The sequence below is a fragment of the Rhinolophus ferrumequinum genome, chromosome 10 (genome assembly GCF_004115265.2).
Source record: "Rhinolophus ferrumequinum isolate MPI-CBG mRhiFer1 chromosome 10, mRhiFer1_v1.p, whole genome shotgun sequence".
Taxonomy (NCBI): Eukaryota; Metazoa; Chordata; class Mammalia; order Chiroptera; family Rhinolophidae; genus Rhinolophus; species Rhinolophus ferrumequinum.
The window spans coordinates 22,465,021-22,488,692 of record NC_046293.1 but is presented as its reverse complement, the minus strand read 5'-3'; the positions used below and the strand labels follow the sequence as shown (position 1 = coordinate 22,488,692).

At 37.0% G+C, this 23,672-nt stretch overlaps 2 protein-coding genes and 1 pseudogene across 6 annotated transcripts in view; 2 read left to right on the top strand and 1 right to left on the bottom strand.

The window, feature by feature from the left end:
• NR2C1 (nuclear receptor subfamily 2 group C member 1) overlaps nucleotides 1-23,008 on the bottom strand; it is a 39,928-nt gene extending 16,920 nt beyond the window's left edge. Inside the window, exons 1-9 of one of the 5 annotated variants that reach the window (XM_033116570.1) lie at nucleotides 22,833-23,008; nucleotides 20,117-20,246; nucleotides 17,190-17,418; nucleotides 12,643-12,716; nucleotides 9,230-9,460; nucleotides 6,250-6,331; nucleotides 4,909-5,088; nucleotides 3,700-3,847; nucleotides 3,509-3,599 (exon numbers count right to left, since the gene is read on the bottom strand). In XM_033116570.1, coding sequence (XP_032972461.1) covers nucleotides 3,509-3,599; nucleotides 3,700-3,847; nucleotides 4,909-5,088; nucleotides 6,250-6,331; nucleotides 9,230-9,460; nucleotides 12,643-12,696 — 786 coding nt within the window. In that variant the 5' untranslated portion in view covers nucleotides 12,697-12,716; nucleotides 17,190-17,418; nucleotides 20,117-20,246; nucleotides 22,833-23,008. The remainder of the gene's footprint in view (nucleotides 1-3,508; nucleotides 3,600-3,699; nucleotides 3,848-4,908; nucleotides 5,089-6,249; nucleotides 6,332-9,229; nucleotides 9,461-12,642; nucleotides 12,717-17,189; nucleotides 17,419-20,116; nucleotides 20,247-22,832) is intronic. The other 4 variants (XM_033116571.1, XM_033116569.1, XM_033116572.1 and 1 more) reach the window with 4 other exon arrangements.
• On the top strand, nucleotides 17-3,498 carry LOC117028232 (60S ribosomal protein L36-like; annotated as a pseudogene).
• Nucleotides 21,389-23,096, top strand: LOC117028742 (skin secretory protein xP2-like). The gene is made up of 2 exons (XM_033117634.1): nucleotides 21,389-21,626; nucleotides 22,063-23,096. The coding sequence occupies exon 2, from the start codon at nucleotides 22,377-22,379 to the stop codon at nucleotides 23,094-23,096; it is 720 nt and encodes a 239-aa protein (XP_032973525.1). The 5' UTR covers nucleotides 21,389-21,626; nucleotides 22,063-22,376.
• The last annotated feature ends 576 nt before the right edge of the window (nucleotides 23,097-23,672 follow it).

Sequence of the window (23,672 nt, the reverse complement as noted above, 5' to 3'; positions counted from 1 at the left end):
GTGTTAAAATTCTGCAAGTTGCTATCAGTAAACTTTAAAATCCGAAATATCCAGTTCTAGATTATGAAATGCCAAAAGAAAAGTACTCTAATTAAGATGAATCCTAGAAGGTAAAATCAAAGAGCTCTGAGCATTTAGAAACTTCTTGAGGAAAATATACATTTAAAAACATCAGGTATCTTTCTTAGGAAATGTTTGTACAAGTTACTTTAAATCAAAAATGGCACTTAATGGTTCATTTATCCATGTCACAGCCTTTCCTCTGTAAAAGGATATTGGATGATCTTTTTTCAGCATTACATTTCTGATAATATGTTATGATAATTTCTAAAACACATCATATGAATTATAGTTATATAGAATAATTATTAGTGAAAAGTGGGAAAAAAAGTAAATGTATCATTGAACAAACTTCATAGGATGCCAACTTTTACCAGCCACTGTGTCAAAAGTGCTATATATCAGGAAACGTGTACTTCAAAATACCTCTTTACTCCTTGCGCCGCGACACCACTGAGGAGCAGCAGCCACGGCTACCCCATGGCCTTGGGCCTCAACAAGGGCCACAAGGTGACCAAGAACATGAGCAAGCCGAGGCATAGCCGCCGCCTTGGGGGCCTCACCAAGCACACCAACTTCCTGAGGGATGTAACCCAAGAGGTGTGAAGCTTTGCCCCATGCGCATGCACCATGGGGCTGCTCAAGGTCTCTAAGTCAAAGCCGGCCCTGAAGCTCACCAAGAAAAGGGCGGGGACACACATCAGTGCCAAGAGGAAGACAGGAGCTGAGCAATGTCCTTGCAGCCACGAGGAAGGCAGCAGCCAAGAAGGACTGGGCCCCATCCCCAATGTACGTAATAACTTTTTCAGGAAAAGAAAGGAAAAGAAAAATCTCTACAGATTTAAAATACTGGGCTTTTATTACACATTGTATATTTTCCCACTTGTCTTCAGCTTTTATTTTTAATAATGTATTTGTAAATTATTTATGCATTAATTAATTTACAATTCTTTCATGAAAAAGAACTTTCCTTAACTCTTGACTACCCAGAAATATAATTTATACAGGAAAAGCAGATACGTGATTCTTCTTCCTTTTATTTATCAATTTTCAGAGCAATGAGTCAATGCCCTAGCAACCTCTAATGGTGACAGATGAATTCTGACTATCAGAACTCATTTTAAGTTAATAGATTTTTGTATATTTGATGTGTTTCAATCCATTAGTCATCCCTTTTTTAAATGCTCATATTATCCCATCCTAACCTAATGAAAAACCTTCAGTTGCCTTTTATGGTTTATCGGCAGGATCCCTTAATGGTGGTTTTGATTCTTCCTTTATGATTTTTGTTTTTAGTGTTCTCAATCCTAAGAGAATACATTATGCTTCCTTGAGGTTTCATTTGTTATGTCAAGTCTTTAGTTTGTATGAAATTAATTTTGGTGAATAGGGAGAATGAAACAATTTTTGTGCGCTCCCAAAATAATGTGTTCCAGAATCATTTATTGAGTAACCCACCAGTTACTGAGTTCTTACATGATTACTACATATATATGTATTTTATTTAATCCTCACAAAAACCTTGTGAAATAGCAATCATCATCTCTTTATTACTGACAAGAATTATCTGTCATCACTCCCCAATAAATAGGGAAAGCAGGATGGGAAGTTAGGTCTGGCAGGAAAGCGCACACTCCTTACCACTCACTCTTCAGCCTTCTGATATATGAGTAAAAGTTAACGTTTTTACATGTTTTAATTTTCAACGGAAACTTAAACACATATTAGATTGGTGCAAAAGTAACTTCAGTTTAAAAGGTTAAAAATAATTGCAAAAACCACAATTACCTTTGCACCAACGTAATATATTCTCTTTGTTTTCATAACATGTCTATGCAACTGGATTTTTAAGTTTTGCCACAGAACTTTTAGGCACGTGGAAAGACCTCTTACTGTGACTTGACGGTTTTGGGACCATTTGTCAGAAACTTACCACACATAGTTGTTATTACAATTTAATAGAAAGATATACAGAAATGCACAGTGTCTGGACAAATAGTAATTTCTCAACAAAACTTAGCTCTCTTCCTTTCTTAAGGGAGTTAATAACGTCAATGAAATTGTAACAAGAAATGCAACCTTAAAACACATAGGCAAGGCTAAGTGAAATCTTTTAATTCCAAAATATATGGTTAATAGGCCAAATCTCCTCACAGTAGCACATGCTAAAACCCAACCTCTCATTATCCCTATTTTACAGATGAGGAAGGAAACCAAACTACTGAGTGGTCAAATAACTTGCTGAATAGTACACACAGCTAGTAAGGAGCAGCTGAAATTTGACTCCAAAGCACAAGTATGAAGAGTGCCTTAGTGTCAAGAAACAAATATGTAACAAATGTGACCATGAATAGGATGAATAATGTCACGGGGCATATAAAACCAGTTCACATTACAGGTTGAGAGAAACAATAGTCATAGGCTCCCTAAAATTCTGTTTTCAACGAATCTTCAGGTGAAATTTTTGCTTTTAGTACTCATAAGGGGTTTTTGAAGACTACAGAAACTATATATGCGCAATCTAAATCAACAAACCTTTTTTCCGTTTAGACCCCTTGCTCAATAAAGAGCTGCTCCAAATCTCTAAGAGAACCCAGATAACCTGGATACATAATAAGAGCTCTTGCAATTCTATTCCTACTCTTAAGTCAATGTTTTGAGTCAGGTGTGTAAGGAATTTCTCTCCATCTGAAATATTTTAAGTATTTAGTACTATGAAATCTATAGGGGAACATAAAAGGACTATTCAAAAGTTTTCACATATTATATAGAAATATCGATTTATGAGAACTTTGATTTCAAGATGCAAGAAACCTGGAAGACTTTTAAATGCTTGTCACTTTCACCTTGAAGCTATAATTGTCCTAGTGGAATAATAAACATATCTAATGATAAAGTTAATTCCTATAGCACTGGGATCCACAAAATGGAGGCCACCAGAGTAGCCCCACCCATGTCACAAAACTGAACCTAAGTCAGCCTGTATTTATAGGAAGCACCTATCAAGGAAGCTCAACATACACCAACCGCAATCCTCCAACTCATTTGTAGCTAGCTTACCTTACCCTAGGAAAACCGAACCTGCCAGCTTGACAAGGAAATCCCTAACTTTGCAGCCAATCAGGCCGTTTCATCAGCTGCTGCTTCTAATGCTCCATAAAACTCGCTCTTGCCCAAAATCCCTCAGGAAAAGTGCTCCCCTGCTTGTGAGGCGCTGTACTCCCCCAATCCACGGGCTCTTTTCCCTTGAATAAAGGACATCAAACTCATTTCTAATTGTTTTAGTTTTGTCATTTCACACTACCAGTTGATAATTTATGTTTAATAAAAAAGAACTTGTAATAAGGAATATTTAGGACCAAATCAATTGATCAAATTGATGGAGAAGATAAAACCATTTTAAAAGCTTAAAAATATTTAAACTTTAGAATAATTGCACTAAACACACCTTATCTGGTGCCATCAGCACAGCTGACTCAGTTTTTATTCCAGACTGATGAATATTCACAAACATTCCTGAATCTAACAGTCCTGCTGACCTGTAACAAATAAGAACAAATTTTAGCCTTAGTTTCATTCGGGAAGAAAAACACATGAACAGCTACTTAACAGATGTTTTGTTTGTTGTTTTTACTATACCTTGCAGTTTCATTCTCTGTTACAAAAGTTGGAGTTGCAGCTAATGGGCTTCGAAGATCTTTTCGAATATAGATTTTTTCTGTTGAAGCGGCACAGTTGGAAGATTTTTCTCGTGATACTTCAATGGGTTTTCTTTCACACTGAACAGCTACAAAAAAAATGCATTAGACTATTACATCACAATGTAGAATTTATAGGCAATTATAAATGTAAGCTCTAGGTCAGCAGTGGTGCTAATGGGAGACATGGTTACCATAACAGAACTCCAAAGATAATCCTCAATCTTTAGAAATTATTTGTAAGTTCAACAAAGTTGCTTTAGTAAACTGTAACAGTAAATAATAAAACTAGCCATTGTGCATCTCTCATTCTCTTTTCCTCCCTGCCTGAGCTGTGGTTGAAATGTAGGGATACTCTTATTTTTTAAAAGCTCACTGTCAAGAAAGAAAAACTGAAGTTAGGAGTCTCTTACCTAACTACATGAGAGTTATATAAAAAAAGAAATAATATTTAACCATTTGAAAACAATACTAATAGAGAGACACAAAAAGACCAACGTTAGATTTTTTTTTTTTTATTTAAGGGCAGGGGGATTTTTGAGAAGTAATTCAACTGTTTTAGTCTTCATTTATAAAATATAGGTAATATATTTCACTTATTTTATTGAAATTTTGTTTCATGATACTTAGGAGATAGTACAGTATAGTTGTTAAATGTACATTTTCTGAGGGAAAAAGCTGCCAAGATTCAAATCCAAGTTTTGCCACTTATTAGTTGTGTGACCTTAGACAAGTTACTAAATCTGTTTACTCAAATGTAAAATGGGTCCCAGCAGTATCTACTGCATAGAATTTTGCTGTGAGAATAAGAAAGTTAATCATATGCTATACACAGAGTTAGGCATAGTGAGAGCTCAATCAATATTAGCTCTTGTCATTAATCGAAAACTAAACTGTTTTTTAGTTAGTTGTGTTTTTTTTATTTTTACCATGTTCAAACTACAAATACACAAGTTGCATATAGGCACTCAATAAATACTTGTTGAGTGAATAAAAAACACATACATATGCACATATTTCTATATTTATAGTTGGAAAACTGTAAATTAAAAAGCATATATATTTGACATTTTAATGTGTTAATTTTAACATACTTCTAGAGTTTGCCTGAATCCTTAAAAGTATTTGCTCCTTTAAAGCTAATACATACAGTCTTGCTTCATTCCAAAGGCAATACATCTCTGTAACCTGCAGTATTGACAGCGATTTCGATGATGTTTATTGATAATACAGTCCTTTGATCCTCGACATGAGTAAACTAAATTTTTTCGGATACTTCTTTTAAAAAATCCTTTGCAGCCTTCACAAGTTACTGCTCCATAATGACGCCCTAGAGACAAAATGTTTAGGAAAACACAAAAGTCACATTTTAGAACAGAAATGAAATAAGCGTATTTCTTCTCTTTAAACAATATATGAGATGAAATTGAGATTCTAAGTTTATGACCTGAAAAAAATTTTCAGGAGTAACTAAACAGAGAATGAAACAACCATATTCTCTGATAAAACATTATTGAACAATATGAGTTTTTTAATTTTGTAAAGTAACCATAACAATGGTATGGAAAACTTGGAAAAGAGAAGAACAAAATCACCACAACCCTTTGATTTAACTTAATAACTATTTTCAGTTCTGAGATCACTTACAAATTACAATTCTGTACTATAGAAATATGTGCTCCAAAATAAGGCAATAATGTCAGTTAATATTTGAACTGTCATAATCCTGCCTCACTGTGGGTTCCACTTTTTAAATCTCTGGAGAAATCTGCTGCACTTTGATTAACCTATCATTTCACAAACCATTTCTTTGGCACAACATCAATTACGGGAAAAACTCTAGTGGAGATTTTTGTAATTAGGCTATGGAAAAAATTAAAGAAAACAAACTTGGCCTTTAAACTATATCCCACTGGCACTTGTGAACATAGATTTGTATTTCTGACATGAAGTTAACTAACAATGGCCAGAATTAAAAATGACATAACCCTGAGTACTAGTAATAGGTTTGGAGAAATGCCTGCTCAGGTATGCAAAGCATTAAAAAAAGGTTACCAGAGCTTTTTCCACCTCAGTAATTTAAGACACTGTATTCCTAGAATTAGAACAGGGCTCAGTAAGTAAGTTTACAACTTAATGTTATATATTATTAAGGATCGCAACTCATTTTTAAGCAATTCCTTTAGACAAAACTTGTGTCACACTCACAAAAATTTTCACAAGTTCAGTTTACTTTCAAAAGACGAACTATCTTTTATAATTCTTTGAAGTATACATTTTATGTCACTGCAAGGATCAAGTTAAAGTACACTGAAGTGAAAAATCTATGTGAATAAAAGGCTTTGGAGAAAAGTCAGTTAAATTTGACAGGCTACAAATATGAACCATAAAAACCATATGCTCATTTTTCTTTTTACTTTCAGTAGAAGAAACACGATAGTCTGGTAGTTATTTTAACAACACAACACACATAGGTTATTTTTAATGTTACCTGATGCTTTGTCTCCACATACTACACAAAGATCAAAAATTTTATTTGGTCCTTGGTCTGGGGAAGAATTATCTGTTAAGAGCTAAAGAAATAATAATTTGTTATTACTCAAATATGCTTTCATGTAAAAAATTAAAAAAACATTCAGTCTTACTTTTTGCTTTCTTTTTCATTAGTTATTCTACAACTTTGAACTATTATTATGCATATAGGAATTAAACTATTTGTAATTTTCTTAACATATAGGTAAAAATTTCAATGTTATAAGCAAAGACACATTTTAATTTGTTCCATAATTTCAAAGTAAACAAACTGTTAGACACACAAATACGTGAGTATTTTTTAATGCATCTCATCCAGTAAGCCCTTATTTTTCATATGGAACACATCAAATTATTGCAGCAGTCATCAGTTGTATCATGATATTTGTCTTTGAACAGCTTAGAACCTTTCCACACGGAATGACATGATTAAAATATACTATACCAACATAAAAGATAACTCTGAATTTTTCAACTAGAAAAGGAATTATAAAGAAAAAAATTTTGTTGATGTAGTTACTTATAATTATGGAAATATAATTGATATACAAAGGTGTAAACTTTCCATTAACAGGTTGTCTCAGGTTAGGGTTAGGTGTAAGTGGTTGAGACCACCGACTCTGGAGTCTGATAAATGGTAGCAAGTTAGTGGGACTAGATGGGGTGGTCTAGGGTAAATTACTAAGCCTCTTTAGATTATAAAAAGGGCTCATCACTAAGTATAGCTAACATAATGCTGGTAAAGAAATACTACTCTCAGGTTTGTCCTTCAACTTTTTCATCATTTCTTACAATCTTTTGAAAAGTAACCAAATTAAATCCAAAAAAATGTGTCTAGCATTTTTAAAACAACCCACAAAGTAATCCACTGTTTTGACTCTTTATCTTCTCTTAGAGGTGTGAATGCCTTCAGGAGCAATTTTGACTTTTTAAACAGTCCTTAAAGTAGCTATCCTTTTTATTTTATAAAAATAAAATATTTCTTTTTCTATCACCATAAAAATCAGTCTTTAAAAAAAACTTAAAAAAAACAAATTCTGGTATCAGACGTCCTTTGAAAGCATCAAACACAAGTATCACTCTTCCTGAATAGCACATTTATTGCAAATGGTACTAATCTCTTATTTGCTATTTATTTCTAAGGGTAGAAGAGATAGTGAGAGGTTAAGGGAGTTGGCCACAACACATCGTAGGTCACCAGACCAGAAATCACATCTTCTTGGCCCAGGGGAATTCCATCCTATACCTGTTTCTCTTTCATTGCCCTTAACAATGATCCATAAAGTAGTCAAAGTACCAATATTACCTTTACTTTTAAAATACAGAAATTTTTTCTAAAAAAGAGTAACTTTACAGTGCAGAAATCTGACACACATTTCTTTAGCCAGGTGGTCAAGGTCATTGTCAGCAGTCATAAACCATGATGACAGTAAATACCCTTGATAGGATGTGATGAAAATAGCACTTAACCTCTATGATCTTCCTCCCCGAAACCCACAACTCTAGTCTAATCACGAGAAAAACATCAGCCAAAGTCTCATAGTGGGGCAACCTACAATATACCTACACTCAAGGTCATCAAATATAAGGAAAGTAAGAGAAACTGTCATAGGTAAGAGGAGTCTAAGGAGACATGGCAACTAAATGTAATATGGTATCCTGAAACAAAAAAGGCTAGTAGGTAGAAATTAGGAAAAGCTAAAAATATTGATTTTAGTTAATAATGTATTAATATTAGCTCATTAATTATAACAAACGTATCATACTAATGTGAAATGTTAATAACAGGAGAAACTTTGTGTTCAGAGGTTATATGGGAACTATGTGTACTAAACTGCTCAATATTTCTGTAAATGTAAAGCTGTTCTAAAAAATTCAAGTTTGTTAAAAAATAAACAAATTAAGGTATGAATATTATACATTTTTTAGTGATGTCTATCTTGATAACTTTTTATAAAATCTATCCATTTTCTCACCTTAACAGCTTCTAAAAATAATAAAAATGATGTAATTTAGAAGGATAACAGAATCTATCAGGATATATAAGCAAAATTTTGTATTTTATGAATTAGGAGTTTTTCAATCCTAAAAGGAATTTTCTTTGATTAGGTTTTTATCACAAAATATGGACTCCAATTTTAAGTGGGCATACCCCTAAAATATCTCTAAAGACAAACTTAAGGGTTCATTGTATTTGTATTCAATTATAGAAACCGTCAGTAAAAATATCTACATAACCACAGGCGTGCAGTGTGTAAAAAAGCCTTAACTAGTTCTTGAAGAACAATGTACAACTAGCAAAACTACCACTAACACGAAGTCAAGTTAATCTATACTAGAGTTCCAATGTTAAAGCAGACCACGGAGTAGACTGCTTGCTATATCAACGAAGATGTAGATAACAGAAGAGCAAAGTGACAAAGCCGGCAGCGTTCATACCAACTTCTTGATTTGGCAGCTGCTTGTCTGAGGCACAGGAAGCTTGATCCTGGAAAATGCAGCCACAGAAGATGCTTCTGATCTGGCAGTTTCCTAACTGTGCAGAAGCAGCAGGTCTCTTAGAAACAACTTCAGAAGCATGCTCCACTAGTTATTTTTGGAAGCCTGACCTAGAACTATTTCTTCAGCCTTCCAAACAATTCTGAGCTCTCTGTGTTCTTTACTAAATCCTTTCCTGACCAAACCAGCCTTAGTAGATCTTACCATATGCAACTAAGAACCCCCAAAATATACGGGTATGAGGGTGCGTGAGGAAAAGTATAGTGGCCCATCGGAGAGGGCAGTAATCATAGATAATCTGCACAGCTCATACATTCAGGCAAGATTTTTTTTTTCCTACCAAACATGCAGGACCTGAAGTCATAATGTCAGGATTTATACTTATGACATGCTTTTTAATTTTTTCAAGTATCAGATGAAAAAACACTATAGTTATTTACCTGGAGGTGTTGTGCAGACAGATCAGGAGTTGTGAAAAATAACTGATTGACACCTGCTGCATCTGGAGTTGTGAGGAAAACTTTCCCTGGAGTGGAATCTTGCCTGGCCAGGACGACTTTGCTTGGAGTGGATCCATCGTGATTTGTCAGAATGAACTGCTTGCCTTGTGTATTATGATCGAGCGCTGTCACGATCTGGATTTTCTGGCCAGTTTGCTGCTCTGTAACAATCTAACACAATCACATAAAATTAGTAATCAATTCAACTCAATTTTTTTTCCTTAAAGAACACAATTTTGCCATACATTCAGACAAAGCTAGAAAAACATACCATTACATATATAATTCAATATAATACACAAACATCTTTTCAACTGGCAATTCTACTTCCATGAAATCTTATCTTACAGAAATAAACAAATGTGCAAATAAAGGTACAATAGTGAGCACATTTAGACCTCACTATTTTGATTCCTTCCATTTCCCTCCCACCTTCCACTTAAGACAAACATATACAGAGTATATTCTATTTGTGAAGCAGTTTGTTCTGGGATAGAGCAATAAACAAAACAAAACTTTTTTTTCATAAAGCTTTTATTTTAGTGAGGAAAGGCAGATAAAACCAAATAAGCAAATAATATTGTCAGGTGGTACTGAGTTTTATAAAGAAAAATAAAGCAGGGTAAGGTGAGTCACTGATGAAATGAGAGCGATGAGGAGGTAACATTTTTGCACAGACCTGAGTGAAGCAACAGACCAAGGCTTGGGACTAGCTAGGGGGAGTGCATCCCAGGAAGAGGAAACAGAACATAAAAGGTCATGAAGCAGGAGCAGTGTGTTCTACACGTGAGGCAAGAGACACAGCAAGAGAGCTATGTGAGTGCAACAAAGTGGAAGAGTGGGTAGAATATGGGATCTGAGTGACAGCAGAGGCCAGATGGTATAAGGCTTCCTAGGCCACACAAAGTCTGGATTTCCTACTGTGTGAATTGGAGAGACACTGGAGGGTTTATAGAGAAGAGCCCGGATCTTTTCAAAGAAGACCATTCTGGATTTACGGTGAAGACTAGACTGTGAATGTTCAAGAGGAGAATTAAGGGAAACAAGAATGCTATTGCAGATACTGGCACTATCTGAGTATCATCATATATGGGCAGAAATACTGGCTGAGAACCGGGTAGCAGCCATGCTAGGGGTGGAGACAATTTGGGATATTTTATGAAGGAAATGGTGACAACATGAGTTGATGGAATGGATGTGGAACATAAGAAGAGAAGAGTCAAGGATGACTATAAAATTTTGGCCTGAGGCACTGGGAAGACAGAATTGCCATCTACTTAGATGGAGTAGTCCAGGGAAAAGCAAGTTCATGAATAAAGAGAACTAGCCTAGCATGAGAAATTGTGTTATTTTTGAGCAAATATTTTACAGAGTAAACTCACTAAGCCAATTTAATGCCTTGATTCAATTTTTAAATGGCAAAGTTGGTGTGTTTCCAACTTTTCCCATTTCCCTGAAATTATTTTCATCAAGATTATTTTCTATGCAAAATTTACAAAATTCTGAATCATTAATCAGTTTTTATCTAGAGCAGATTGTATTGATTATAGCTGCTGCCAATTTTAGTTTTCTTTATTGACCATTATTTCTACCATGTCTTATTTTTGTGGGTACAGTTTTAACTGTTACCAGTTTCATTTTACATGAATTATTTCTACTAAGTCCAGTCTCCATCCTCCCTAAAATTTCTAAAATTTTCGATGATACCTATGAGACATTGAATCAGTTCATCTATAACAAATTTTACTATGTAAATTTTCAGCTATCTTAAGGGTTTTTTTGGATTATTTCTATCAGTAATATTCATTGTGAATTGAATTAAAGTCTAATGGCTGACACTTATTTCTTACAGAAAAGAGCATTTAGGTGCATGCACAGTGCAACTTTCATTGTGCTGAAACATTCTGCTTATATGAGTAAAATGATGCTTATTGCAGCATAATAATTATAACTGGAAACTGAAGCAATCCAAATGGTCTTCAATAAATAACATTAAATAGATTATAGAAACAGTTCTCAGGTCTCAGGATCCTGTTACGCTCTAAAAATTACTGAGAGTCTCAAAGGGCTTTTGTCTATGTGGGTTATATACATGACATTTTACCATGTTTCCCCGAAAAGAAGACCTAGCCGGACAATCAGCTCTAATGGGTCTTTTGCAGCAAAAATTAATATAAGACCCGGTCTTACTTTACTATAAATAAATATAAGACTCGACCTTATTTTACTTTAAGACCGGGCCTTATATGAGAACAGGTCTTATATTAAATTTTTGCTCCAAAATTTTGCTTATATTAATTGTTGCTTCAAAAGACGCATTAGAGCGGATTGTCCGGCTAGGTCTTATTTTCAGGGAAACATGGTATTAGAAATTCAAGGAGAGAAATTTTAAAAATTTATATTAATAATTAAAAGTAACTTATTAAATGTTAAATAACATTTATGAAAAATAAGTATATTTTCCAAACAAAAATTTAGTGAGGGGAGTGAGACCAATTTACGTTTTTGCAAATTGCTTTATTGTCTGGCTTAATAGAATTTGCCTCTGCATTCAATCTGTTGCAATACATCGTTTTGGTTAAAATATAAAAAGAAAATCCAGCCTTACGTTTATTGGTAAGGGGGAAGAATATCTTAATAGCCTCTTTACTGTGGAAACTGTTCTTTGATGCTATACCCAAACTTGACTTTTCAAAGGTTTGTTTCAATGCAGAATTAGAAACTAAAATCCATTGGTCTACCCGGCAATTTGAATGGATTCTTTACTCATGAGTGATTTTATAACATCATGCATTGGTCATTTGGGAAACATTAGTTCACTGAATTATGTCCACCTTTTAAATGCTGACACATTTCACATGTCATGTAACCTCTGCAAAATTCTGCTGTACACTTGTGAAAGAATGCTAGTGAAAAGGAAAACGACATTTTAGTATTATTATGAAAATAGTTTTGACCTTGCTGATTCTGAAAGAGCCCCTAGATGACACTTGAAAACCTCTGGATTACGGTACCTCTTACTAAAGAATAGGACATAACTTTAAAAAACGAAGATCTGTCTACTGACATGGATCTCCTCCCACTGGGCCAAAGATGTTGCCTGACCAGGTCCCCACACTCGTCCACAACTCTTTATTAGCTGTTTTTCTTCTGTGCTCCTTTAGCACCCTATACAATCATCTATCATATCACCATATTCTATCGTGATAGTCTGATCATCCTGCTATCTGTCACCAGATTAAAGCTACCTTGAAGTAGAGGGTATCTATTATTTCTACACTCCAGAACCTAGCATATACATTTGGTGTAATTAAGTTTGGTGAATCAATGAATGAACTGTAAACTAGACATACCTCTCCCATCTGCTGTTCAATAATTTGATGTGCAATTTCTTCTATGGTTGCCATGATCTAATTGCAAAAATGTCCTGCCAAAAATAAAAAGATGCCTTTTCATAATCAAACCCACAAAAACATATTTATTGAAGAATTTAGAAATGAAATTATGATAGTTAGGATTTTCTTCAAAGTAACCCAGTTAGATGGGTGGGAGTGGGAGGGAATAAATAAAACAAAATTGGCCAAGCACTGACAATTACTGAAGACTGGTGAAGTTTATACAGGAGTTCAAAAAATTATTCTCTCTGCTTTTATATATTTTGAAAATGTCTACTTAAAAAAACTACTCAAGCAATTTTACTTTTCAAAGATACGGAAGTCTAAACAGGACAGCTCTGATACAGACAGGAGTAGTTCAATAATTTAAACAAGGGCAATCCTATCTGTAAACAAACACATCACTGTAGCCATTTAACACACTTTTATCAATATTATTATAAAAACTGACAAAACAATTACATGCATTTGGAAGGATAGATTTCTCTAGAATTTTATGATTGTTCTTCATTAGTGACAATGTCTTATATATTAATGTTAATTTGAATTTAATGAAACGCTGTCTCCAAATGGATTTGAGAGGCTGTAAGATTAATGAGTTGACTTTGACTTTGCTTTTTCTCTACGTGAGGTAGTCAAGAATACAAAATTTACTTCTGACTTTACAGACTGTCATAAATTCCAGAGTATTCTATAATTATAATTAACATTAGTTGCCAAATTATCTGAATTGTTTTTCCTTCTATTATTTTCATTAAAATTTTAATGCTTGTTAGTTATGCTAAAAGCAATATTCAATATGTAGCTTGATTATTCAATTATCGCTCACTAAGTTGAAAAACAGTGGCTTCAATCTCTCTGGAACCAACCAAGGAGACAGTGCTGCTCCCGGACCTATGTGCTCTGGGCTCCTGGGCTATGTGCTCTGGGTTATGTGCTCTTGGCAGGGTGACAGCCCTGCCAACTTCTGACCCATCTTCAGGGTCATTCTTCCCTTTTCTTGAAAGATAACCCATGTTCTAAACTGAGTAACTCTATTGGCCCATCCAGTAGAATCCCACAAATATAAGAGCCTTCCTTCGTTTCATCTCATCTGTGTCCCCTTCAGTTCAAGCTGGCAACATTTCTGCTGGTATAAAATTCTCAAAAATCTTGTTGCCTTCCATGCAATGCATAGTGGTGCAAACCATCAGACAAGAAGAGTCCTCTACAGATCTCTTCTGGATAACCCATCTCCATTCCTGGCTTCTGTTGAGATGGCTGATTGGATCCATAAATCATGTGCCCATAATCTCTTCAGGAAATAGTTGTCCAGTCACATCCTGGGTAGTCTCTCCAGAACATGTTTTTGCTTTTGTTTTGCAATATGGATAGGTTGAGTATTTTCCAATTCTCCAAGTTCTGATTCCATATTTCTTAACAATTCCTTCTTCAATTTATTCTCTCCTCTCACATTTTACTGTAAGTATCAAGGAGAAATCAGGCTGTATCTTCAACACTTTGCTTAAACATCTCCTCAGATTACTATCCAAGTTCAGTACTTTACACAAAACACTAGAACACAACATGACTAGTCAAGTTCTTTGCTATTTTTATAACAAGGTTCTCCTTTCCTCCAGTTTCCAATAACATGTTCCTCATTTCCATCTGAGACCTCATCAGAAGCACCTTTAGTGTTCAGATGTCTATCAACATTCTGTTTATGATGATGATATGTGTATCTCTTAGATGACAGCAGCTTTTTCCACAGCTTTCTTTCTCAACGCTTACTGAAATTGTCTTTGACATCCTTATTTTTACCAACAATTTCTTCAAGGCAATTCAGGTTTTTCTAGCATGCATACCCAAACTCTCCCAGTCTCTACTCATTTCCTTGTTCCAAATTTTTAGGTATTTGTTACAGCACCACCAGCACCACCCACTTCCCACTACCAAAATCAGTATTTGTTTACCAGCGCTGACATAAGAAAGTAGCACAGCTCAGTAGTTAAAACAACAAAAATTAATTTTCTCACAATTCTGGAGGCTAGATGTTGGAGAGAAGCTGTAGGCAGGATTGGTTTCTTCTGAGGCCTATTACCTTGGTTTGTAGATGGCCGTCTTCTCTCTGTATCTTTACAAGTCTACTCTGTTTGTATTTCTGTTATAATTATAATCTAGTCATATTGGCTTAGGGCCCACCCTAATGACTTCATATTAATTTAGTTACCTCTTTAAAGCATCATCTGCAAATGCAGTCACATTCCGAGGTACTGGGGGCGAGGACTTCAACAAATGAATTTTGGGTGGAGACAATTCAGTAAATATTTAAGCATAAATCTAACAATAAATGTGCAAGATCTATGTAAAGAAAGCTTTAAAATGCTACCTAGAAAGATGGAAAACCACCTGGAAGGACACATAAGAAAATGGTTACAGTGACTATCTTCAGGGAGAACTGGAAATTTGGAAACAGAAATGGGACAGAGACTTATTTTTCACTGAGTGTTTCTTCCTTTAAAATTTTAATTATAAGCATCACCACAAAAAAGTAATTAACAGTAACAAAAACAGTTTAAAGGAATCTTTCCCAGAAATCCTAAAATCAACACTAGTTGTTCTCAGCAGAAGCTACTTCATAATGAAAACTCAGGTAGAGAAACTATTTCTATACATTATTATTGTTTGATTACTTAAAAGTATATGAATAGGAACGCCTAAGTTCAACTCTATGCACTATTAGACAAGCTAACATTTATTCTAAGATCAACTATTATTTTAGCCGAAGAGACCAAAGAGCAGGAGGGTATACCCTGCGGTGCGTGTGTGTGCACGCATAAGCCGCTGGTGCTTGATTGTATACTTTGTCATTAGCAATGCTACAGGTAACACAAGGCTACATGGATCTGAATGTTAACGTCCTTGGAATGGTGTTGTCCAATAATGAATTCAGGTATATTCAAATTCTTCCCCCACCCCCCTGTTTAAGAAGAGCAGGAAACAGTAATGGATTCTTAACCTGTTTTAGAGGTACAAACTCCTTAGAGAATCTGACTAAAGCTACACATCCTCCTCAAAAATATATACACTTACATATATTTGGTGGGTTCCATTTTGATCCAACACATCAATTTTCTTCTTCTCTCTATATAAACCCTCTGCCCTACTACAGTAGTCTAGAGCTCTTATCTCATATTGTTTTATAAATCCATATAAGCCAAACTGTTTAGCAAAAGAATGCTCAGGGAAAGTTTCTGGAGTATTTACTTCAGTGATATATAGTGATATAGTGATATATCTCACTTTGTGGTGAGCAAAACTGTCATGAGATGAATCTGGAAAACACATTTGACCAAAAAAGGCAGACTAAGAACAACCTTTCCCCTTTGGATCCCTCAACAACCAAATATATTTTCCACTGCAACCTTAAACTATCACATCCTACTTGTAAAGCCTGTCAGATGTCTGTCAAGCCAGCTCATTAACTTGCGAGGTCGGACAATTAAGTTCATGAACTCATCCTAGAAAAAGTGCTACATACTTCACGGCTGAATATCACTATGGTCACCTTCAAAGTCTTCCCCTTGGGAAGCTATGCACCGATGCCAGCATCTAGTCCACCCTTCAAAGCAATTGGAATTCTTTTTCTGCAGTGGCCATCAGAGCTGTCACAATATTACCCTTGATGTCCTGAATGTCATCAAAATGTCTTCCTTTCAATATTTCCTTTATCTTTAGGTAAAGAAAGAAGTCATTGGGGACCAGATCAGGTGAGTAGGGAGGGTGTTCCAACACAGTTATTTGTTTCCTGGCTAAAAACTCCCTCACAGACAGTGCCGTGTGAGCTGGTGCGTTGTTGTGATGCAAGAGCCATGAATTGTTGGCGAAAAGTTCAGGTCGTCTAACTTTTTCACGCAGCCTTTTCAGCACTTCCAACTAGTAAACTTGGTTAACTGTTTGTCCAGTTGGTACAAATTCATAATGAATAATCTCTCTAATATCAAAAAAGGTTAGCAACATTGGTGCAACAAGTTCACAAATGTAATTGTCAGACCTCATATTTTAAGATTCAAGTCTAGGAAAGCACAGATGCAGTGATATAAAGTCAAATCTATAATCCTACTTTCATTATTACCTACTTCTCATCAAACTATCCAGGAATATAATACATATTTAGATGTAAATAGATCCATGAAATAATTAAAATACATTATACAATCTTGTTCATTTAAAAAAACCATCACCATTTATAAGAATGAGGGAGACTATCTTAATTAATTACAAATCCTATACAAATGTATTAAGTGTTACCAGAATTCAGACATTCCCACAGGGTATTATTCGCTTTGATAGATAAAAATATTAGCAAGCAAGAAAGGAATACTGGTAATAAAATAGGTACCTGGCATGACAGCAGGTATTTAAGAAAGTGTGTTAGTCACTTTGGTTGAGATAAAAAGCTCAACTGCTGCTAGTTTAAGCAAAAAAAGAGGGGGAACGGGGGACAGGGGAATGAATATACATACACCGCTAGGATGACAGCAGACCTGACCTTGGGAAAAATGAGCTAGGGTTTCTGATGCTGTCAGGATCTAGCTCTATTCTCAGCTTCTCCCTAAGTGACTTCTTATTGTCAACTGCGTAGTAAAGCACCAGGAAAGGAAAAGTAGTCTTCTTGAATTCCAATTTTAAAATCTTGGCAATGGATTCTGATTGGCCTAGCTTAGGTTGTGTGCTCATCTTCCGGATTAATCACTGTAGGTGGGGCAGGAAGAGAGAAAGGAAGGTTAATGATTGGCAGTTTCATTTTTTTGGAAAGTCTATTTATCAAAAGATGGGGATTAGCACAGACTTGCCTACTGATATTATCAGCATGGGCCAGGCAACTCCTCCAATTTGTTTCTACCACTGATACACAGCACTTTTCAAGCAGAAGTCCACTGAACACTACTAAGCCACTCAAACAATGTAATTCAGTGTTGACTCCAACTTTTTGCTGTCAGGAGGAGGGGGAGGGGAAAGGAGAGGAGGCGGAGGGAGAAGAAAACCTTCTTACAAGATACTATATCTAGAGGTCTACTTTTGGCTACTTCCAAATCAAGGTCCTTCTAATTTCTTGCTTTGTGCGTTCTTTAATAAATGACAAATTTAGTTTTACAGCCTATGCTGTAAATTCTATGTAGTGGAAACTAGAGAATTCATAGAACAGAATTAAGTGTGATGAATTCTTTTCAAGCACACCATAAACATACCAAAAACATTTTCATTTTTTTTAAATTGGTAAAAACAGGCATAAGGAGTGAGGGCCAGGCAGCCTTGCAATACTCAATATTAAAAACGTGAGGCCTGGAGTCTTAAGCACTGGAGGCTCTTACACATTCTCATGAGACAAGACATTAGGGGTCACCAGTTACCCTCCCGTACTGATAATAGAGTCTTACCAATGGGGAGGGCCTCCTGACAGTTTTGAAAAGAATCAAAGTTTTGGGTTACCAGTCCAGAGTTTATTCCCAGCTTTAAACGAAAATTTACAAAATGAGGAGGCTCATGAAGGGAAATTCAGTAACAGGAAAACAAGATACATAGTTTTACATGTTTTCTAAATAAAATTAAATTTAAAAAGAATCAGTATTCTTAACAAAGACAATAAAGTATTTTAAAAAATAGGCAAATGAGCATGAAACTCTCACCCACACGTAGCTATGACACAGTAGTACATACAGATCTCAAGGATTCAGCTACTGCTGTGGGCCTCTGGCGGAGGGCTGCTTACTCCGCACCCAAAACTCTTCCTTTCAGATTCACGTAAGCCAATTTTACACCATAGTTTCCAAGGACTTTATTATTGTCAGTCATTAATTTCTGTCCCAATACCATTTTCATTGACAAATTTGACCATATTGTCCCTTTCCTGCCATCAATCAACACGGGTGAGTTTAGTGTCCATGAGGAAAACCCAAATTATAACCGAGCCAAAAAAGGCATTCTTTACGCATTGTTAACTGAAGTCTAAAATGTTATAACCTTCCCAGAAAAATAATTTGCCAATGTGTACCAAGAGCATTAAAAATGTTCATACTCGTTGACCCAATAATTCATTCAATATTTTTCCATTCAACAAACACTTAAGTGCTTACTTTGGGCCAGGCATTTTTCTAAGTGCTAGGGATACAGCAGGGAGTATTAAAACAAACCTCCCCTTGTGAAGTTCTATTTTGGTGGGGTGAAACAGACAACAAACAAGTAAATAAAACATACAATATCAACAAATTGGTGAAAAGTGGAATGAAGAAAAATAGAGTATAAAGGAAGGATTGGCAACAGAAATTGCGGACAGTTGGGGGCGAACTGCGATTTTTAATAAGAGATCAGAGATAGACTTACTGTGAAGGTGAAATGTTAGCAAACACAAAGTACAAAGACTTCTGCAAAACATATTCTCATTAAAGTCACGTATAAGAAAAATGTTTAGGGTAAAGGGGATCAAATATATGGTGATGGAAGGAGAACTAACTCTGGGTGGTGAACACACAATGGGATTTATAGATGATGTAATACAGAATTATACACCTGAAATCTATGTAACTTTACTAACAACTGTCACCCCAATAAACTTTAATTTAAAAAAAGGAAAAATGTTTAATGATGAAGAGAAAATGCTTATGACAAACTAAATGCAAAGATCAAAAAACAATTTTACTTACAACTGACTTTATGCAAAACACACAAGGACTAAAAATAAACATTCTCAAATGTTAACCGGTGACTTTTCTAGGTAGAGATTTACAGGCCACTTATTTTCTTCTTCATGCCTTTTGAATGGATATCAACTATTGTAATCAGAAAAGCAAGCATCACCTCATCTGTGGCTCACGGTATTGTGTGCCCATTTATCTTCTAAAGCACTTTGCCCTTATTTGCATAGATGACCATCTCCGATAACAGACTTCTAAGGAAAAGAACTGTGTAGTTTTTCAATAAACTCATTTTTTCAGTGAACCGCTAGTGTTTAACAGTGTCCAGTATTCGAATCTGAACACAAGGATTTACTGAAACATACTGTGAGATTTTGGGATTTCACAGTGAACGAGACAGATAAGCTCTCTACCCCATGGAGCTTAAATTTTAATGAGAAAACAGATTTAAAAAAGAACAAACTAGGAAGGAGTGATAAAGAGAAAAACAGAGAATTAGAGGGAGGGAGTTTATTTAGGCAGTAGAGTGTAGTGAGTCTTAGACCTCAGGTCAACAAATCAGAGTTTCAATCCATTTTTACTACTTACTAAATGACTACGTCAGTCACATAACCTGAGGCTCAGTTTCCTCAAAAAGGAAATGGATTCAATAAAATCTACTTCAAAAAGTTGTTGTGAAAATTCAATGTAAGTGAAGATATGTATACCAATGGCTAACAATCTCTTATAGGTACGAGGTAGTAGCCCCTGAAAGTTACCTGAATGAACAAAGTGCTCAATAAATGAACAAGAGGAGCTCAGAGGAACCACCACACTGGAGAGAGTCTGAGAAAACCTTACAGGAGAGACATCTGAGTTTCACACTGAAGGATAAGTATTTTGACTAGCCTGAGGGACAAAGCAAAAAGCATGAGGATATTGCCTTTACGACACAGAAGACACATAGTTACATATCTTTGGCCTTGATCTCATTTCTACACACCTCCCCACAGGAAAAGTAGTGTCAATGGTGCCATCCTTCTTCCATTCAGATTGAAAATTTTAAGTCTGTGCTCTTGGACCACATCAGATACAGTTCATTTTCTTTTCTCACATCTGCTCTCCCCCTTTCCCTACTAGTCCCACTCCCATCAACTGAATACAGGCTGTCGTCATCTAAGCAATATTTTGCAAACTTTGTGTTGTGAGCCACTTATGGATGGTGAAATTTAAGTCAGAATTTAAAAAAAATAGAAAATAGTGTATCAGGCATAGAGAGGGTTAGAATAGTCTCACAAAGACTTGATTTCAACTTAATCTGTGTGTGTGAGTGTGCTGACTCATGATGCAAAATGAATCATTTTCTGTGCGGTATAGTCAAAAACAGTTTGAAAATATGATATAAAACAATAATTTTTTTTTCTGGTGGGATGGGTAAAAGTCTCTGAAAATCTGACGGAAGATAAGATTTCCCTCACCAGAAAACACAAGTTCACATTCATTTACAAATGATGGTCTATGCTGCATTTCAAGGGGTTCATAAAACCTCCTGTGGCTAGTCCAAGGCCTTCAAGCTAAGAACTTTTCAGGTAAGTTTTCAGCTACTTTTCAGGATTGAATTTCTGAATGTGTATTTGATGTACAACTTTGTGTATATGAAAGGCCCCTAAAAGGCAAGAACCATCTTTGCACGTATTCGAAGTCCCAGGAAGGCAAAAGCCATTTTTTTAAAGTCAGCAACTTCGACAAGTAGCAGTATCTCAGGACGCTCACAGAACTGAACCACGTCTTTTTTCTCCTGCTTCAGAACCATCAGTGTCTCTTGAATGGTCAAAGAATAAAGTTTCAGCCCTCTTCCTGGTATTGTTTTCAGTATTTATTAAGCCCCTATAACATGCTTGGCACTGTGAACACAAAGGAGAGTTCCTTTATAGTCTAACTTCCTCATCTTCTCATTTTATCTCCTATCACTCCCAAGATGGGTCTCTCTTCAGGTCAAACTGGGATGGTCTTTATTCCCTAATACACCATTCCAAGCTCCTCCTCCCTCATTTGAATTGCACCTGACCTTCAAGACTCAGTTCAAAGGATTTTTTAATCCAATCTTTCTAGGTAGGTCCAGCAGTTATCTGTGTATACTAAGGTTGTTAACTAGGATTCACAAACAGGCTTCTGTTAACTTCTAATATTGTATGCAAAATTTTATGTAAAGGTGCATTTTTGCAGAAGGCTGGTCCATGGTTTTCATAAAAGATTTGGAGATTGCAGAGGGTCCCATAATGCAAAAAGGTAAATAATTATATTTAAACTACTAGTTCTTTATCCTATGCTTTGCTTTTGTCTTTTTTTATTCCCCAGGGATAGGAATACATTCTTTGTGTGTAGACACACAAACAGTAGTTATTTGGGGAATGTCTGCTGCCTTTGTGTTTCCCTTACAACCCTTCTTAAAAGAAGACTGAAATACCCCACAAAGAATGACATTAATTGTATTTCATGTGATCCAGTTTTTTTAATAATAGAAATACCTCTTTTACATCTACCAATTGGACCTACAAGCAAAAATTTAGAAACAATCATCGTGTATCAATCAACCACACAACACTGTTCAACAACCTCTGAGTCAAAGGCCTACTTACAACTAACTTCCAGAGGCACAAAAGCCCTAAAGGTCTTACTTTCAAGTCTTTTTGCTTTTCCTTTCATTTTTTTTTTTACAAAACAGGCTGACCTACTTAGTGAAGGTTATGAGACAACTTGGCGACATTTGTTAATTCATAAAACGGTATCTGCAGGCGTTGGAGACAGTTTCTTAACAAAAGAGCTGCTGGAAGCTTAGCCATGCCCAGTGCAGTGAGGACCCTGGCTGTTCCACTTTATTTCTCAAAAGATACTGGTGCGAAGGCAGCAGCTCCTCTCGCCCCATGTGTCGTGCAAGTTGGGGGCATTATTCCATCCGTCCCGTGTAAACACGAGACTCAGTACGGGAAATGAGGCCTCGGCTCGCGGCCACTCGAGGCGACCGCCGGCCTTTTCCACATGCCGCCAGCAACCGAGCCCACCGAGTGCGGCTCCCCGGGACCGGGAAGCGGCGGCGGCGCCCGGACGGAAGCTTTTCCTGTAGGTGAAAGGTCAGAGGCGCCGCGGGAGGCGCCGCAGGAGAGACTGCAGTGCGCGCCGAGCAGCTCGCCGACTTCCCTGCAGTGCCGGTCGCGCGGCCCGGCTGCGGGCTCCGCGGCCCGGCTCCGGCCTCGGCCTCGGCCGCGGCCTCTCTCGGAGCCCCGCGCATTCGGCTCCGCCGCTTCGGCCACTCTCCGCGCTCCCAGCCCAGCCCGAGCAGCTCGCCGCGGCGCAGCCAGACGGGCCGGCCCCGCCGGCCAAAGCCCGCAGGCTGGTGGGGGCCAGGGGGTGCGTCGGTTGGCAGTTGGGAGGAAAGTACACCCCCGCCCTCCGCCCCGGACGCGGCCGCTTTTCTCCACACCTGGCACTTCTTACCGGTGCTTCTCCGCCGAGCTGCGTTCTGCGCCGGGCGTGGACCGGACGGTCCCGCCGAGCCGGCTACTGGGCGGCTCCGGAATAAGACAGGTTGGAAAAAGCTGGAGGGGGGAGGGTAAAGAAAAGCGGGGGCTCGGAGCTTTGGGGGTTTGTGTATTTGGGGGGGGGGTCAGAGTTCGTGACCTCTCTCTCGGCTCTGCGGTGCGCGCTCTCGGTCGCGCCTGCGCAAGAGTGGTGTGGAGAAGCGACGGGAGGAGGTCGTGACGTTCCCTGGATGGAGGGATGAGAGAACCGGACCTTTCAGAGTTGACTGTCCCCTATCGGCGAGGAGGGAGACTGCCCCGCCGTTGCTGCACGTCACGGTCAGGGCCTTGGAGAAGTCACGTGCTCTTTGCATCCTATTTGCCAAAAGTGGTCGTTTAAGTTTTGAGACGTTTCAGATTTAATAATAACCTCATCAGGTTTGGACAGTTCGGTTTCTAACTGGAAAACTGGGCTGTATTATAGGTCTTACCTTAGACTCTTAGGTTGATGAGAGGACTAACAAGTCTGGGTAGATCCCAGTATTTAAAATTGCTTTCAGTAAAACAAGCTGGGGTAGAATCTTGTACAGGAAGACAGTTTTACTTATCAACTCTTGGAAGTAAATAGATATAATGGCTAAATGGAGCAAGAATATAATCACTTACAATGCAAGCTTATGGAGGGATGGTGTTGGTTTTGTTCAGTGGTGTATTCCCAAGCCTATAGGATGATGCCTGATGGTCAATAAAGATTTGTGAAAAGGCTCTGAAGGAACATCACATTCTGACAGTGACTGCCTGTGTCACCGAGGTGGGG

Bases quoted from the DNA above. Each gene is read 5' to 3' on its own strand.
- LOC117028742 (XM_033117634.1), top strand. From the start codon at position 22,377: ATGCCGCCAGCAACCGAGCCCACCGAGTGCGGCTCCCCGGGACCGGGA.